At 45.1% G+C, this 14,603-nt stretch overlaps 1 protein-coding gene across 2 annotated transcripts in view; it reads left to right on the top strand.

The window, feature by feature from the left end:
* LOC127597653 (fibroblast growth factor 4-like) overlaps window positions 1-14,603 on the top strand; it is a 66,534-nt gene that overhangs the window by 13,266 nt on the left and 38,665 nt on the right. The window contains exons 3-4 of one of the 2 annotated variants that reach the window (XM_052060832.1): window positions 546-1,014; window positions 1,923-2,172. In XM_052060832.1, coding sequence (XP_051916792.1) covers window positions 546-740 — 195 coding nt within the window. In that variant the 3' untranslated portion in view covers window positions 741-1,014; window positions 1,923-2,172. Of the gene's footprint in view, window positions 1-545; window positions 1,305-1,922; window positions 2,173-14,603 lie in introns of those variants that run through there. The other variant, XM_052060839.1, reaches the window with a different exon arrangement.

Genomic DNA, 14,603 nt, shown 5'->3' with positions numbered 1-14,603 from the left:
TTGAGGCACTTTTCATCCAACAATACTGCGACATCTTTATTATACACCTGTCCTAATGCATAGTACCACATGTTTGAAAAGAGAAGGGAACTAAACTGAGTAAAGTCTTAGCCTCGCTACATGTAAAGCACTACGTATGCAAGCAATGTCAAATTATCTGATTATATGATGACCTCACTAAAAGACAAGAAAAGACCTAACAGCGTATGTTTGATGAAAGACATTAAACTGTTCGCTTGGCTGTTCGAAATATACAAGTGAACGTGCTGCATTGGGCTGTACAAATCTATTAATACAGCACTTCTAATCTTGGAGCACATTTCAAATTTGAAAAAGGCAACACAATGTGATACACGGAACAGGTAAGAACAGACAACAAAGTTATTTCCTCAGGGAGACTCTTCCAGAGCCTTGCGCCATTAATTCCGCGCCATTGTCCATTAATTCAAAAAAAAAAAATCTCAAAACCATTGCCAGGAAAATCGATTTCTGTTGACTAAATCAGTGTGTTTTATTACTTTTTTTTCCTCTTGTCTTTTGTATAGCGTGACTACAGTGATGACTGCAAGTTCAAGGAGAGCCTTCTGGATAACAACTACACTGCATATGAATCAGCAGCTCCCCCTAGCATGTACATCGGCCTCAGCAAGGCTGGCAAAACCAAGAAAGGAAATCGGATCACACCCACCATAGCCATGACACACTTTTTTTACAAGGATGTGAATGACATCAACCCATAACAAGACAGATTCTGTTGGTTGGTTGATGCATTTTTATAATCCCAAAATGCACAGATTTTACGGGAGAAAATAGTTCTGCACATCCTGTAATTTATTACTTTACAACCTTTTAAAATATATGAATTCATATTTGACTTAGTACTTTGTGTATGTACAGGTACAGTATATGCAGTTTGTTGCAACAAAAAAAAAAGCTTTTGAGTTGTCAAATGTACAGGCTGTTATATGTACTTTACCCCACAAGAGGGCAGGATACATAAACGTAGTGCTGCAAGTGGCAAGGTACTATCTACGGAGCCCCTAAGGCAGGCATGTCCAAAGTCCGGCCCGGGGGCCAAATCCGGCCCGCGGTCGAATTTCATCCGGCCCTCGGCCCCTGTCATAAAATCAGTGCCGTCTGGCCCGCAGGTTGGACGCAATGGAACAACGTGTTGCATTGACTGAGGTCTCGTAGACTGGTGAGTGATGTTTCATAGAGTACTGCTTCCCTCTAGTGGCTAAATGAGTAATAGCATTCACTAAATGAGTAATAGCATATAGACACTAGAGGGCATCACTCACGAGGTAACAAGACATCACTCCGTGTTTATATTGACTGATATGTCATATTTCAAATGATCCTTGCAGTTGTGGATATGTGTATTGCTTGTTCATTTCCCTGTTGTTCGAGTCAAAGGTTTTGTGACTATTGAAAAGTCATGGTGATACATTTTATGTTTCAAATCAATCAATTTGCACTCAGGAGACTTCTGTTTAAGAAAAAGTCAAGTGAATAAGCAGTTGCATGTGATATACCTGTTTCAAATGAACCAAAAGAAATTATTAAGATTGTCGAAATTAAAATTAAAATGGAAATGTGAAACAGACTGGCTTACTAAAATTTGCTGAACAATATTGTTGTTCAATGTAAAGAATGTCAGCCAAGGTCGGCCCCCCAACACTTTACCACATAAAATCTGGCCCCCTTGGCAAAAAGTTTGGACACCCCTGCCCTAAAGGGACATGGAAGGAAAAAAACGAGATCTCGCAAAGAAAGATTGCGAGATCTCGCAATACTTTATTTATTTTTAATGGTCGTTGACGTGCTTCCGGGTCATCGTACGTGCTTCCGGGTCATCGAAGCGCAGACAACAGTTATGGAGCGTGTTCAACCGTTCGTGAGTTTAATAGAATTTTACTTAGGGGCTCCGTAACTATCAATGTCTTTGTGGTTCATTTAATTTGCCCACTGTGATATTCCTCTGTTGTTTTCACCTGCCTGTAATGTTTCCTGTAAAACATCAATCCATTAAAAACAAATAAAACCATAACAGGGTTTTACTTTCTGGACATGGATAAATGAACACCTCTGTCAGATAGGAACATTTGCATTCAGACGATAATTATGCTATTACTGTATATTATATCTAAGACCGACTGTCTACTTTTTTTACCGAGTGACATCAAATCGCAATAATGTAATCCTACAAGTATTAAAAATCGAATTCACAATTACAAACAAGATAAGATATCCTTTATTCGTCCCACACTGGGGAAATTTACAGCCTCCAGCAGCAAGAATGTATGTAGAAAGAAGAAAGGAAAAAGAGGAAAAAAACAACAAACATCTTTCAATTAAATACAATATAAATACAAATATCAAATAAATAAAATAGTATAAAATACTCCCACCCCCTCCAGCCCGCCCTGACAGCACTTGGTAGCTCCTTCAGCCAGAGACTGTTACACCCGCGCTGCAAGAAGGAGAGATACCGACGCTCGTTCCTACCGACTGCTGTCAGGCTGATGAATAAAAAATAACAATCATAGTGGTAATGATAATTGAATGATGTGAAGGTAAATTGTAAATAGTACTGCGATTTATCCATTTGTGTTCATGTTGTATTTAATTGAAAGATGTTTGTTGTTGTTGGTTTTTTTTTTTCTCTTCTTCTTTCTACCTACATTCTTGCTGCTGGAGGCTGTAAATTTCCCCATTGTGGGACAAATAAATGATATCTTATCTTATGAACACAATGGATAAAGCACAGTACTATTTACAATTTTCCTTCACATAATTTAGTTATTATTATTATTATGATTGTTATTTTTTATTCATCAGCCTGACAGCAGTCGGTAGGAACGAGCGTCGGTATCTCTCCTTCTTGCAGCGCGGGTGTAACAGTCTCTGGCTGAAGGCAATAAGACGTTAACACCCTTTATGTACAGAAATAACAGTGGCATAACAGTCAACAGTGTTAATTGTATGCATGATGGGAAAGCCTCCGATGTTGACCGTTGTCATCTTAAATTTGTGTAATTTGGCCAAGTACTGTATCAGAAATTTGTATGAATAAGTTTGAAAATAACACCAAAAACAACAAGTGCAATGATGGCTGCCTTTATCTTGCTATTCGAACAACCTTTGGTAGACGTGCCTTGTTAAGTGAAAAATGTCTGATCCGATGTTCCGTAGACTTGCTTATTGGTCCCTTTTGTCCTTTTGGCCATTTTAACAATATGTTCTCAGACTTGTTCAAATAAACGGTAATGGTGATGTGGTATATGGTGTTTGCTGCTTCGCTGGTCTTCAAAAACACTCGGTGATCGGTGGCTGTTTCCCGACGAATGAGCACTTCAGGGACCACGGCTGATTGGGAAAAGATTTTATTCTACCGATGTCAGAGTGGAATCGATTCTGGCTCCTGTGAGTCTCAGATATTATCAGGCCGCGCCGAGTCGCTACAGTCACACGTACATATAGGCATAGTATGTTAATTATGTTAAGTAGGGGCGGGCAGTCCTTCCCCGTATGTAAAAACCTGAAACAAAGAAAGTCAAGCAAAGTTCAATGTTGGCATTTTGACAAAGTGCAGACCCTATCCTCTGGTTCACAAATCTTGAGGTAAAGAGGTTAGCCAGGGGACTGTTAATCACTCAAGGGGAATTAGGGCCCAGACATCACAACACACTCTTTGTTCCAAGTACAAGCAGATGTTCAGGACAGAGACTAGTGTCAATGGTTCTCACAGCAAGATGAAATTCATCAACAATGTTCTACTACTACTTCTAGCGGAATAATTCCTTAACAGTGATGGACGGCAACAGCCACAATACCTTACTATAGGATTGCACACCTTGCTGAAACTGAACTCTCCCTGACCCGCAAACATAGAATAGAATCGTGTCACTGACGCCAGGTGGACATTCTAAGGCCATCTACAGGAATAGAGAGGGAATTCCAAATTACACTACATTCCCCCCTTCCGGGACAAAGTAGTAGTCCCGGAAACGGTCTAACAAAAGATAACATCGGTAAAGGTCCAAACATCTTTCCCCAATCAAATTTTTATATATGCTCACATCTACAATTTGGCCTAAAATCTTCAGCCTAAATCACGCTCAAGGCATGCTACTTAAGGTTATTTTAACTAGGAAAACTCAAACTATTTAGTTAGCCAATTGCTCCCTGACAACAATCTGAGGCCTCTCAGGAACCACAAGCAAAGAAAATTGAAGTCCGCATAATTCAAACGACGATACCACCCCCCTTAGGTAATACCCTTACAACGGTGACAAATTGCGAAGTAATGAATTTGGTGTGGCCCGTTAGAAGCCCCAAAAAGCTGCCGGCCCCTCCTCGAGAAAAAACCTCGCCAGTCTAATGACAAGGAAAAAGAGGAAGGCCCTTTCTACCATCCCCAGTGGTTCCCTTCACCTGGTGCCAACCAGATGTAAGGAGCCCTGGCACATTACAATCCACAAAACAGTTTGAGCTCACCAAACAGTGAAATTGTACCGTTACATGATCAGCCGGCCAGCAGGTAACAAAATGAGGTAAAAATACTGGAATAAACAATGAGGTATATAGTAATGAGATATCAAAACATGCTATCAAAACAAGCCCCCGAAACGACGCCCCCCTTCTTCATGTGTATGTGCGTGCCGAGGCAGAGTCCATTCCCCGAATCTTCAGCGATGGACCGTGCTGGGTATCACTGCCCAGGGCCTGCTGTCCATACAAAGTCCTTATGTCCAGGTCACTGTCCATAGAGTCCCTTGCACGGCCCCGGTCAGCATCCAGAGGTTCTGGAACGAATAAGAACTCCTGCCAGTATCGCGTGATGACAATGGCACTCAACGCAAACCACATGCAACTTTTGACACAACAACGATGGTAAACTGGTCGCGGGCCGGACAACGACATATGGTGGATCACATTCCAGTAGGATCATGCAACACATCACACAAACAGGAAAATAAAAACCCAAGGAAGTGGCGCTATGCAGATGTTCCCACTCCTTCATCCCCTAACTTTGGGTTTTCATTTTCGTGTACAGCTCTATTTTTTTTGTATTTTTCTGATATCAATTCTCCTCTCACATGCACTCCCCTTATCATTTTATTATGTTTAATCCGAGTACCTGTCAGTCACTATCATTTCACCAGAGTAAGTCGGCTCAGTCTTACGGTCGATCGGGAGCAGCGGCATCTGGGTCTGGTCCCTTGGCACTACCACGCCTATCCACCGTAATATCATGGCCTTTGCGCCAGTCATTATCACAGTGCAAAAACAAAGCATCACACATAGTGATATTCCGAGCGCCCCCAACACCTGCGCCACTATCGTCCCTATAGGTCCCAGTCTATCCTGTATCCAGCTGGTTGCTGACCAACCAGCTCCCTCAGACGGCCCAAAAGAATCTCGAATGACTTTAAGCGCGTCGATGATACTGGTAATGTTGTCGGTGTTATCAGGGATCAAAGTGTAGCAGGCGTCATCTGTCAAGTTCAGGGCTATGCACAACCCCCCTTGCCTCGCCAAGATATAATCCAAAGCCATGTCATGTTTAAGCAGGGTCAACCGATGGCTCTTCTGGGTAAGTGATAACTGTCGGAAACCCTTGATCGTCTCATTCGCAAATCCCTGGAGGGTATACGTAATATTGTCAATGTGCTCGGCCAAAAATGTCACTCCATACCAGGGAAAGATCCCAAGGCCCCATTTTTCTCCCAAGCTAATTCTCCAATGGTACGCCTTGATCGAATGCACCATCAGTTGATACCACATGTTTCTTCCTGCCCATTCATCAACCCCCGGTAATGCCAAAGCATCGAACCCATAAGCCTTCCAAACAGCTTCCCGTCTTGCCATAGCATGCAAATTGGTTCGCACCTCCGCCGGGGACCAGTCCGAGTCCGCAAATGCTTCGTGGACAGGTCCTGGAACGTCAGGCGTCGGCTTTACCGCCTCCGTCGTTGTCATGCGCGTCCCCGACGCGGCCGGCTGCGTTTCAATGTTGTCGCCACTCGTTGTCATGGATACAATGTCAATTTTGATTGTGACTGCCTTCTCCGTCTTAACATACTCAGCGACTGGGCTGTCTGGTTGTTTGTCATCAATTTCTTTTTTCTCCGTCAATGTCACGAAAGTAACACTGTCTACCGTAGTTTGGTCGCCCATGCGTTCTGCCTTTCCCACTCCCGTTTTGAAACAGGTACACGTATAGTTTCCGAAATCACTCATGTCAATTTTTGTCAGAAATAGAGCGCAATCTCCTAACACCTCAAATCGCCTATATGTATTTAGTAACAGTACATTGTCCCCATATGTTCGCTGGGCCAGGGCAAGGGTGTTACCGGTGTTGTCTTCCCATTTGGCTGTGTGTCTGCACAGGGACCTTCCTGCCCTTGCGCAACTACATGGCAGTATGACAGCACTTCCCAACACTCCCTCAACATTGCTCGATGTAACGCTGCGACCGGACTCTGTGGCGGACTGGGCGTCCGTCACTGGGTCCTGTTGGGTGACCGTGTCCCTTGGGGACACCATCTCCGGTGGTAGTTGGCACGGTGTCGCTGTGTTGGGGAGAGCCACCTATATCTGGGGAGGGCGCGTTGTCGAGATTGACATTGTCGAACTGTTGGCTTCCTTGATCGTCGGCTGTGCCGCCCCCGATGTCCTCAGGAACAGATTCAGCAGACACGTTATCCACCACAGTTCGACCTTGCCCGTCTTCCTCCCGATCTGGGCCCCTGGGCGACTCTTGTTCTGGCAGTTGTTCGGAGTTCTCGCAGCCGCGACTCCCCCTTTGGGGTTCTCCATCTTTGGGCACCTTGACGCAGTGTGTCAGATGGTCCCAGGTAGGCGACCCTTTCACTTGCACCGCTGTTCCGGTACAGCGGACAACTTCAAATGGCCCCTGCCGTCTTTCGTTGTACCACTTGCGGCGGAACACTTTCACATACACCTTGTCTCCTGGCTGAACCGTGTCTTTAGTATTTGCTTCGAGTCTCTCTTGTGTTTCTTCTTGTTTCTGCCTGTCAACAACATAGGTGGAGATATTCCTATGTATCTTGGTTAAATGTTTGACATAGGCTTTCATTTCGTCCTCCAAAATCGACAGGCTTGGGCCTTTCCCACTGGTACGCAAACACGGCGAAGGCATGCGTCTACCGGTTACCAATTCATGTGGGGTCAAATGCAAATCGCGCAATTCACTCGACCGGCAAACCATCAGTGCCAGTGGTAAGGCAGCTATCCAATTCAAGCCAGTATGTTGACAAATTTTGGAAATTCGATTTTTTATGACGCCGTTCATTTTTTCACAAATGCCTTGGCTTTGTGGATGATACACTGCTCCGAGCCGCTGTTTAATTCCCAATTTTTGCATTATGATTTTGACCGTTTTATCCACAAACTCTCTCCCGTTATCTGAAGAAATCCTATCCGGCAGACCCCATCTGCTGATAACTTCGCGGCACAGAAACTTGGCTACAGACTGAGCATCTTTCCGTTTAGTTGGACAGGCCTCCGGCCATCTTGAAAACCGGTCTACGACCACCAACATATATCTTTTCCCTTCGACAGGTTGTATCATGTCGACAAAATCCACCACTAGTTCTCTCATGGGGCCATTAGGAGTCGGGATATAACCCGTGGGGGTGGCTACCCCTCTTCTCACATTGTTTTTCAAACAGATTGCACATTTTCCAATTACCTGGTCGATTTGTTCGAGCAAATATGGCGCCCAAAACCCGTATTCTGCGGTTATTTTTCTCTTTACCTCCCCCCTTGACGCATGGGCCAACCCATGTGTCTCTTGGATTAATAGTCCCAGCAAATCCGGCGGCGCCACTACCAGACCTTCGTGATTTCTCCACAGTCCAGTAGGGTCTTGACTCGCCCCCCTTTGCTCCCAAAGGTGTTTATCCATCGGGTTAACGGCTGCCTGCATTAAGATTACATCTCTGAGTGTGACCCTGTCTTCGAGATCGACCTCATGCGTAACCAACAAAACTTTCCCTTTCTGGCTGCCTTTCGTGACAGCCCTGGCTGCTTCGTCCGCCACTCTATTTCCCTGCGTGACTCTGGATGCATCGGACTTGTGGGCAGCACATTTTGCAATGGCTATTTCTCTAGGTTTCATCATGGCCACCAGCAGCTTCATTATCTGCGCATGATGCTGGATGGGGGAACCGTCAGTCTTCTTGAACCCCCGATTCCTCCACACAGCACCGAACAGGTGGCACACGCTATGCGCATATGCCGAATCTGTGTAGACTGTCACTCTTTCCCCTTCTGCGAGCAGGCATGCTTCTGTTAACCCCACCAGTTCAGCAAGTTGGGCCGAGGCCGGTTGTGGCACCACTTCGGCTTTTGATCGTTACAAACTCAGGCCATCACCATCTGAGTTTTTGATATAAGCCTCTGATACGTTGGTTCGAGCTTACCTTGAATTGCAGATGAAAAAAAACCATGCCTCCCGAATTGGAGTCTTCAATTTAGTTGCCGACAGGACTGGGCGTCCATCAATTTCATGCCGATACAAACCAGTCTCATCCCTGGCCACCCGGTTAGTTCTTCTCCTCCGGGATACCCTCTCTTGGTCTGAAATAAGGTTGTTAGTTTGGAAAACATACAACTTCCCATTTTTGATCCCACCTCCATCACTAAAGATCAAGTCGTCTTCTGCAGTCTCTTTAGTCATCTAGTCTGCTTTGTCATTTCCTGCTTTTATGTGGGAAAAATCCTTCTCATATGTGTCCTGCATTTAATAACTACTTCTTTTGGTTTTAGCAGAGCCTCTCTAAGTTTTCGTTTCTTTGTTTTTTCTTCACTATGTTGAATCGATATTCCTTTGGCAGTTTTTAAAAAAAAATTTTATTTTAAACATTTGCCTCATGCTGCCGCATATCTGATGTATGCTGAATGTTTTTTGTTCAATTGGGTCCAATTGCATGCTGACGTATGTCAAAATTCATCAAAATTAATCTTTTACTTCCCTGTTGTTCACGTTCCCCTCTCTTTTCTGAAAAAGAACTACAGAAACAGAACCTTCTTTTTCAGAAACATCTAAGTAAATCAGCTAGACCAGGCTGCACAAAAGAAACCGGCATCGCTGTACCTTCTGATGTGTTCAGTCTCCCCAAAAATATAAAAGCAGTGCGCATTGTAATTTTCACATGCGATAGTTTGAAACCGCAAAAAGCCAAACGTCAAAGGAGCCACCACGTGGCATCCAAACAACAAATCTTAGATGATGCATTACTATACTGAATAAGCACAACGCCATCCGTATGTCGGAAAGAGTAGATTAGGTGTTTAAGCACTTGAATAAAAATTCCAAAAGACAAAATCGAATACGTGGGGCAACCGAGTGTGGTAAAATTTAACTCCAAGGTGAGAGAATGAGAAAATTCCCTATACGATTCTGAAAGTGGTATATGGAAAAACCTTAGCTAAATTGATTACAAAAAAGGTGTACGACTGAGAATTTTTGGATATTTGAGTAGACGGCAAAAAGTATGAGCGGCGCGGCCATGTCAGGCCTAGATACCAGTCAATGAGATGAGATCCTCTGACAGGTCCACTCTGGCTGCCACACCCTTCAGGACCTACCATAATTGAGGAGGAGGGAACATTAAATGAATTGCCTTGTGTTTCACCCAACCAGGCCATGCGATAAATTTCAATCTCTAGTTTGTCAAAAGCATTGTGCAGTGGGAAGGACCGATCAGCGGACGGTAAGGTCATATGGAGGAAGTCTAAGGAGACCAAGGCCGATACTGTTGGAAGACAGAGTTCAGTGGTGGGTCATCGGCTGACTTTAGCACCAGTCAGCCTTGCATCAGCAGGCATTGGGAGCAAGTGTGGTCCAGCATGTCCAAGTTCATGACAGTCTTTCAGTGAGGCCAGCAGTGATCCCTATTGTTGGGGATTCAGGTACCCATGGAGCAGATGGGTATTGTCCAAGTGGGGGTGCCGTATCCTGTCATTGTTGGTGGTTTTGCGGAGGAGGAGTCAGAGCTTGTTGATCATAGCCTGATTGATGAACAGGTGGGTGCCGGCGGCGCGGGCATTTCCTTGTCCAATGATTCACATCACCACAAATGAAACAGCCAGCTTGGCTCCCGTGACTTCCTCGTCCACGCCCACCTTCCCGTCTCAGACCTCCCCCCAGCCATGCGTCTCGGCCCTGCCTTGTGGGCAGGCCGTAATGTTGAGGTGTGGCTTGGAGCTGCGGTGTGGGTGTGATCAGCCGTGGTGGAGCCTGTTGAGAGACACTGATTGACATTTGATTAGATCTCCCAAGTTTCTCTTTTTTGCATGCGTTACTGGAGGCTCTCTTAGCCTCTTGTACTTGTGAATTCAAAAAGTCGTTTTGTAGCTTGGATGTTTTCTCAGTCTCTTCCTCGGCTCTCATTCGAGATTGTTGCACATAATACAGGAAATGAGTTCGCCAATTCACGTCATCTGAAGTGGGGAGAGTGGGAGAGTTAGTCATCATTTTCTGCACATCAGACGGACAACCCCCCAGCACTGCTTGCCTGAACAAAGCCTGATTCAATGGATGACTATGGGGGTCCTGTCCTGTGACAGTCACCCAAGCATCCATACAATTAACCAAATAAGTCATTGGGTGTACCTCAAATATCAATTCAAACGCCAGTTGTTGTGAAGGACCCAATGTTGTTGGATAAATGGAACTCAGCGCGTCTGATTGTCTATCATTCAACCTAGTCAATTTGCAAGAGGCTATTCCCTCTAATAGGTCCATAATCTCTTTGGGTAAATACTTACTCTTAAGCCAGTCTATTGCCCACAACTGTATGTCATAGTCAATTTTAGGCAAATCCAGCAACATTTGCCTCGTCAATTCAGTCTCCTTAGTTACAAAAGTGGTCGCATCCCAAACACTCATGCTTTCATTCTTCTGTTTAATTTGCATACATTTTTCTACTTTTACCAATTGTTTATGAACCACCCTGGGCAGATCAGGGGGAAGCTTGGCACACAAGGGATTCGGGTGGGGGCCAGTAAAACGGCTAGTATGTGTTATCCCCCTTCCTGTAGGTTTGTGCTTACAAACCTGCCTGTGGAGTCTACACAATGATTAAAGTGCCCCTCTGTTAAGACGTTTATAATTTCTTTTTTTTTTTTTTTTTTTTTTTTTAATTCACTCAATCTCTTTAACCCTCACAACAGTGTCTGCGATTATGATGAATAGAGACACATTTTCATGCGTCTGGTGAGCTCAGGTCTCTCTGCCTGCAGATTGACCATCCGCTCCAATTTCTTCTGCCTTGTCTATGTACAAGTGACCACTCGGCGCTTGTAGTGCGGTCATAATTTTAGCGCTCGTCACCTCATGCGGTGAAGGAGGCATCCTCGCTGCCTTGTTTATCATAACTTTGTCGAGTTACTTTGGTTATATATTTTTTTCTTTTTCCAATGTCGAAGGCAGTGGTCAAACTACCCATTAAATGCAATATATAGAAGAACCTCTACTTGTCAACTTGACCCTCTCTTTTCCCCTCGCATATCAACCACATCATATTATCATCTTAGAAACATCCGCCGGCTCCGCTCTTTTCTCACTCCTCACATTCAAAGCCATCCATAACCTAGACCCTCCATACCTACCTGACCTCATCCACATTCCTACACTTGTCCGCTCTTTTCGTTCCTACTCCTCTCTCCTTCTCTCTGCCTCCCCTGCTCGTCTCGTCACCATGGGAAACAGAGCCTTCAGTCGATCTGCTCCCCGTTGACCTTCGTAATACAGACTCATTAACACATTTTAAATTCCGCCTCAAAACACATCTGTTTGGACAAGCCTATTCACTCGTACCATAAAGCCATTATTCTTTCTGTTGTTGTATTTTTTCTTATTTTATTTGATGTTGATCTTAACATAGTATTCGTGATTTTGACTGCTTGTTGTAAGGTGTCCTTGAGTTCATAGGAAGACCCCCACAAATAAAATTTATTATTATTATTATAATATTATTATAGCTCAAATTGAATACACTTAGTTTTTTCTTTTTATATTTCAAACTATTGTCTTTAATTTAAATTAACAAGTCGGGCTTTTCTGCAACTCCAATTTCTCATTGCTCCCAGAGGGTCTCGGGGGCGCCAGCTGACCCTCGTATTATTTATGAGGGGCCACACTCTTTCTTGAGATGCATACATGCACATCTATATTAGTGTCGTTAGGTAGCATTCCCGTGCTTCTTGTTTCTTGTTAGACAGCTGTGGCACATTCATTCTCCTGGGTTTCAGTTACCTCAGGACCTCCACAGTTGGTCATGCATTCTTTTGCTCCTTCAGCATGCCGTCCCCCTTCATCCAGTCACATTTTCTCGCTACCAGCAAGGTCGGCCCCAAAATGGGCCCAACTCCGGCCCCACGCCCCGCCCCCACGTCACCCACACGGGGAGTGCCTAGCCTTGAAACACGGTGGGCAGGTACAGGTTGGCCAGTCCCTGTCCCGCCCCCGAAGCCAGATTCCCCTCCCCGAGCGGGCACCGCAGGCGGGCACGCGCCCCAGAGCACCGAGAAGCACAATATCCTATCCATTCCATTCGTTTCTTCTACAAGCACGCTCACTCACTCGCACTCAAGAGCACACACACACTTACTCACGATCGCGCACACGCGCACACACGCACGCTCACCTACACACACCCATGGGTACACTCACACACACACATACACAGGGATCCCACACGTCTCTGCACGCACAGACACTCACAAACAAAGAAGACAGACACTTACAAACAAAGAAGACAGACACTCACAAAGAAGACAGAGCAGGATTCGAATCCATTCCACGTTTTGCTGTTTGCCAACTGCGGCTATGCAGTTTGTTGTTTAACAGTGCAGATATGCACTGACAAATACGCACGTCTTACTTAACTTTCGTTTCGTTTCGTTTCTAATAGCGCTTTATATTTTCCCCTTTATTTTCTGCAGAATTTAACTTAAGTGTGCACACAAAATACTTTTTTCCCCAGGTATACCACTCCTTGCATTCAAGAGGCCTCATGCCACGTTTTCCCTTTTTCACACAGAGGGATTTTCTCTACACACACAAGCCGTCCAGCACCTATTTCCCAAACGCGGTCTGTACAGGCTCAAATTTATCAAACTTTGACAGATGTGTATGCTGTTATGACACGTCCCCATAGAGGAATCGAACCGCAAGCAGATCGTATCAGCTCAATCAATATTCAAAAACCGCCAGTCCTTCGTTTTACCTGGGGGCCTCTTACACCAGCATTTAAATTGACAAGCCTTATAACTCACATACACCTCTAATTCGATCAGTGCCCAAACGACGTGGCTTCGCGCGCATCATTCTCTTCGGCCCACATGTCTGTGGCTGGCCGTATATTTCCTCGGCCCACATTCCGTGGCTGGCCGTCTATTTCTTCGGCCCACATTCCGTGGCTGGCCGTCTATTTCTTCGGCCCACATTCCGTGGCTGGCCGTCTCTCACACTTCACGGTACGGATGCCAAGGTTGCGCTCGTTCCTATTAGCCAAACGCGGTCGACGCAACCTCCCTTTTGCGCTGGACTTTGGCAGAGACTAGGCTCCCACCGGACATCTCCGTTTGGGTTCACCCATCTCTTGTCGCAGCATAGTTCAATCGTACCCGTGTTTCCGCCACAATCACACAGCTAAAATTTCGATCCTCCGCGGGACCACTGAAACGACTAATTTCCACGTCCACGTTTTATGGGACTTCCTATTATTTTCTTCTCGTTTATCATTCACACCAGACATGTCACGCATACAATTCCCAAAACGTTTTGTTACTGTTCCCTTTTTATTTATTGTTTTTTATTTATTTTTCCTGTTTTTATTTATTGTTTTTAATTTATTTTTCCTGTTTTTATTTTTTACTTTTCTTTCGCTGTCTCTATTTGGGGCCACTCCCCCTTCAATAGTCACATTATGACGGCTTTTGACTAGGAGAGACAACTTTCCCTGGAGCCCGCCGTGGCCCCATCAGATCCGTTTAACTGTCCTCCGTGCGGGGGACAACGCTCCCTCCCCCCTTTCCAAGAGCGAGCATGCTGCGGCGACTTTGAGTGCAAGCAACTCACCTCAAAACAGGTCGTCGGCTGGCCGCTGGATGCTCGCGGAGAGAGCGGACGGGACGGTCCCCTGGAGAACACGAATCCTGTTCGTGACGCCAAAAATGTGGTATATGGTGTTTGCTGCTTCGCTGGTCTTCAAAAACACTCGGTGATCGGTGGCTGTTTCCCGACGAATGAGCACTTCAGGGACCACGGCTGATTGGGAAAAGATTTTATTCTACCGATGTCAGAGTGGAATCGATTCTGGCTCCTGTGAGTCTCAGATATTATCAGGCCGCGCCGAGTCGCTACAGTCACACGTACATATAGGCATAGTATGTTAATTATGTTAAGTAGGGGCGGGCAGTCCTTCCCCGTATGTAAAAACCTGAAACAAAGAAAGTCAAGCAAAGTTCAATGTTGGCATTTTGACAAAGTGCAGACCCTATCCTCTGGTTCACAAATCTTGAGGTAAAGAGGTTAGCCAGGGGACTGTTAATCACTCAAGGGG

The sequence above is a fragment of the Hippocampus zosterae genome, chromosome 1 (genome assembly GCF_025434085.1).
Source record: "Hippocampus zosterae strain Florida chromosome 1, ASM2543408v3, whole genome shotgun sequence".
In the NCBI taxonomy this organism is placed as follows: Eukaryota; Metazoa; Chordata; class Actinopteri; order Syngnathiformes; family Syngnathidae; genus Hippocampus; species Hippocampus zosterae.
Note: the sequence above shows the minus strand (reverse complement) of the source record. Positions and strands in the feature narration are given on the sequence as shown.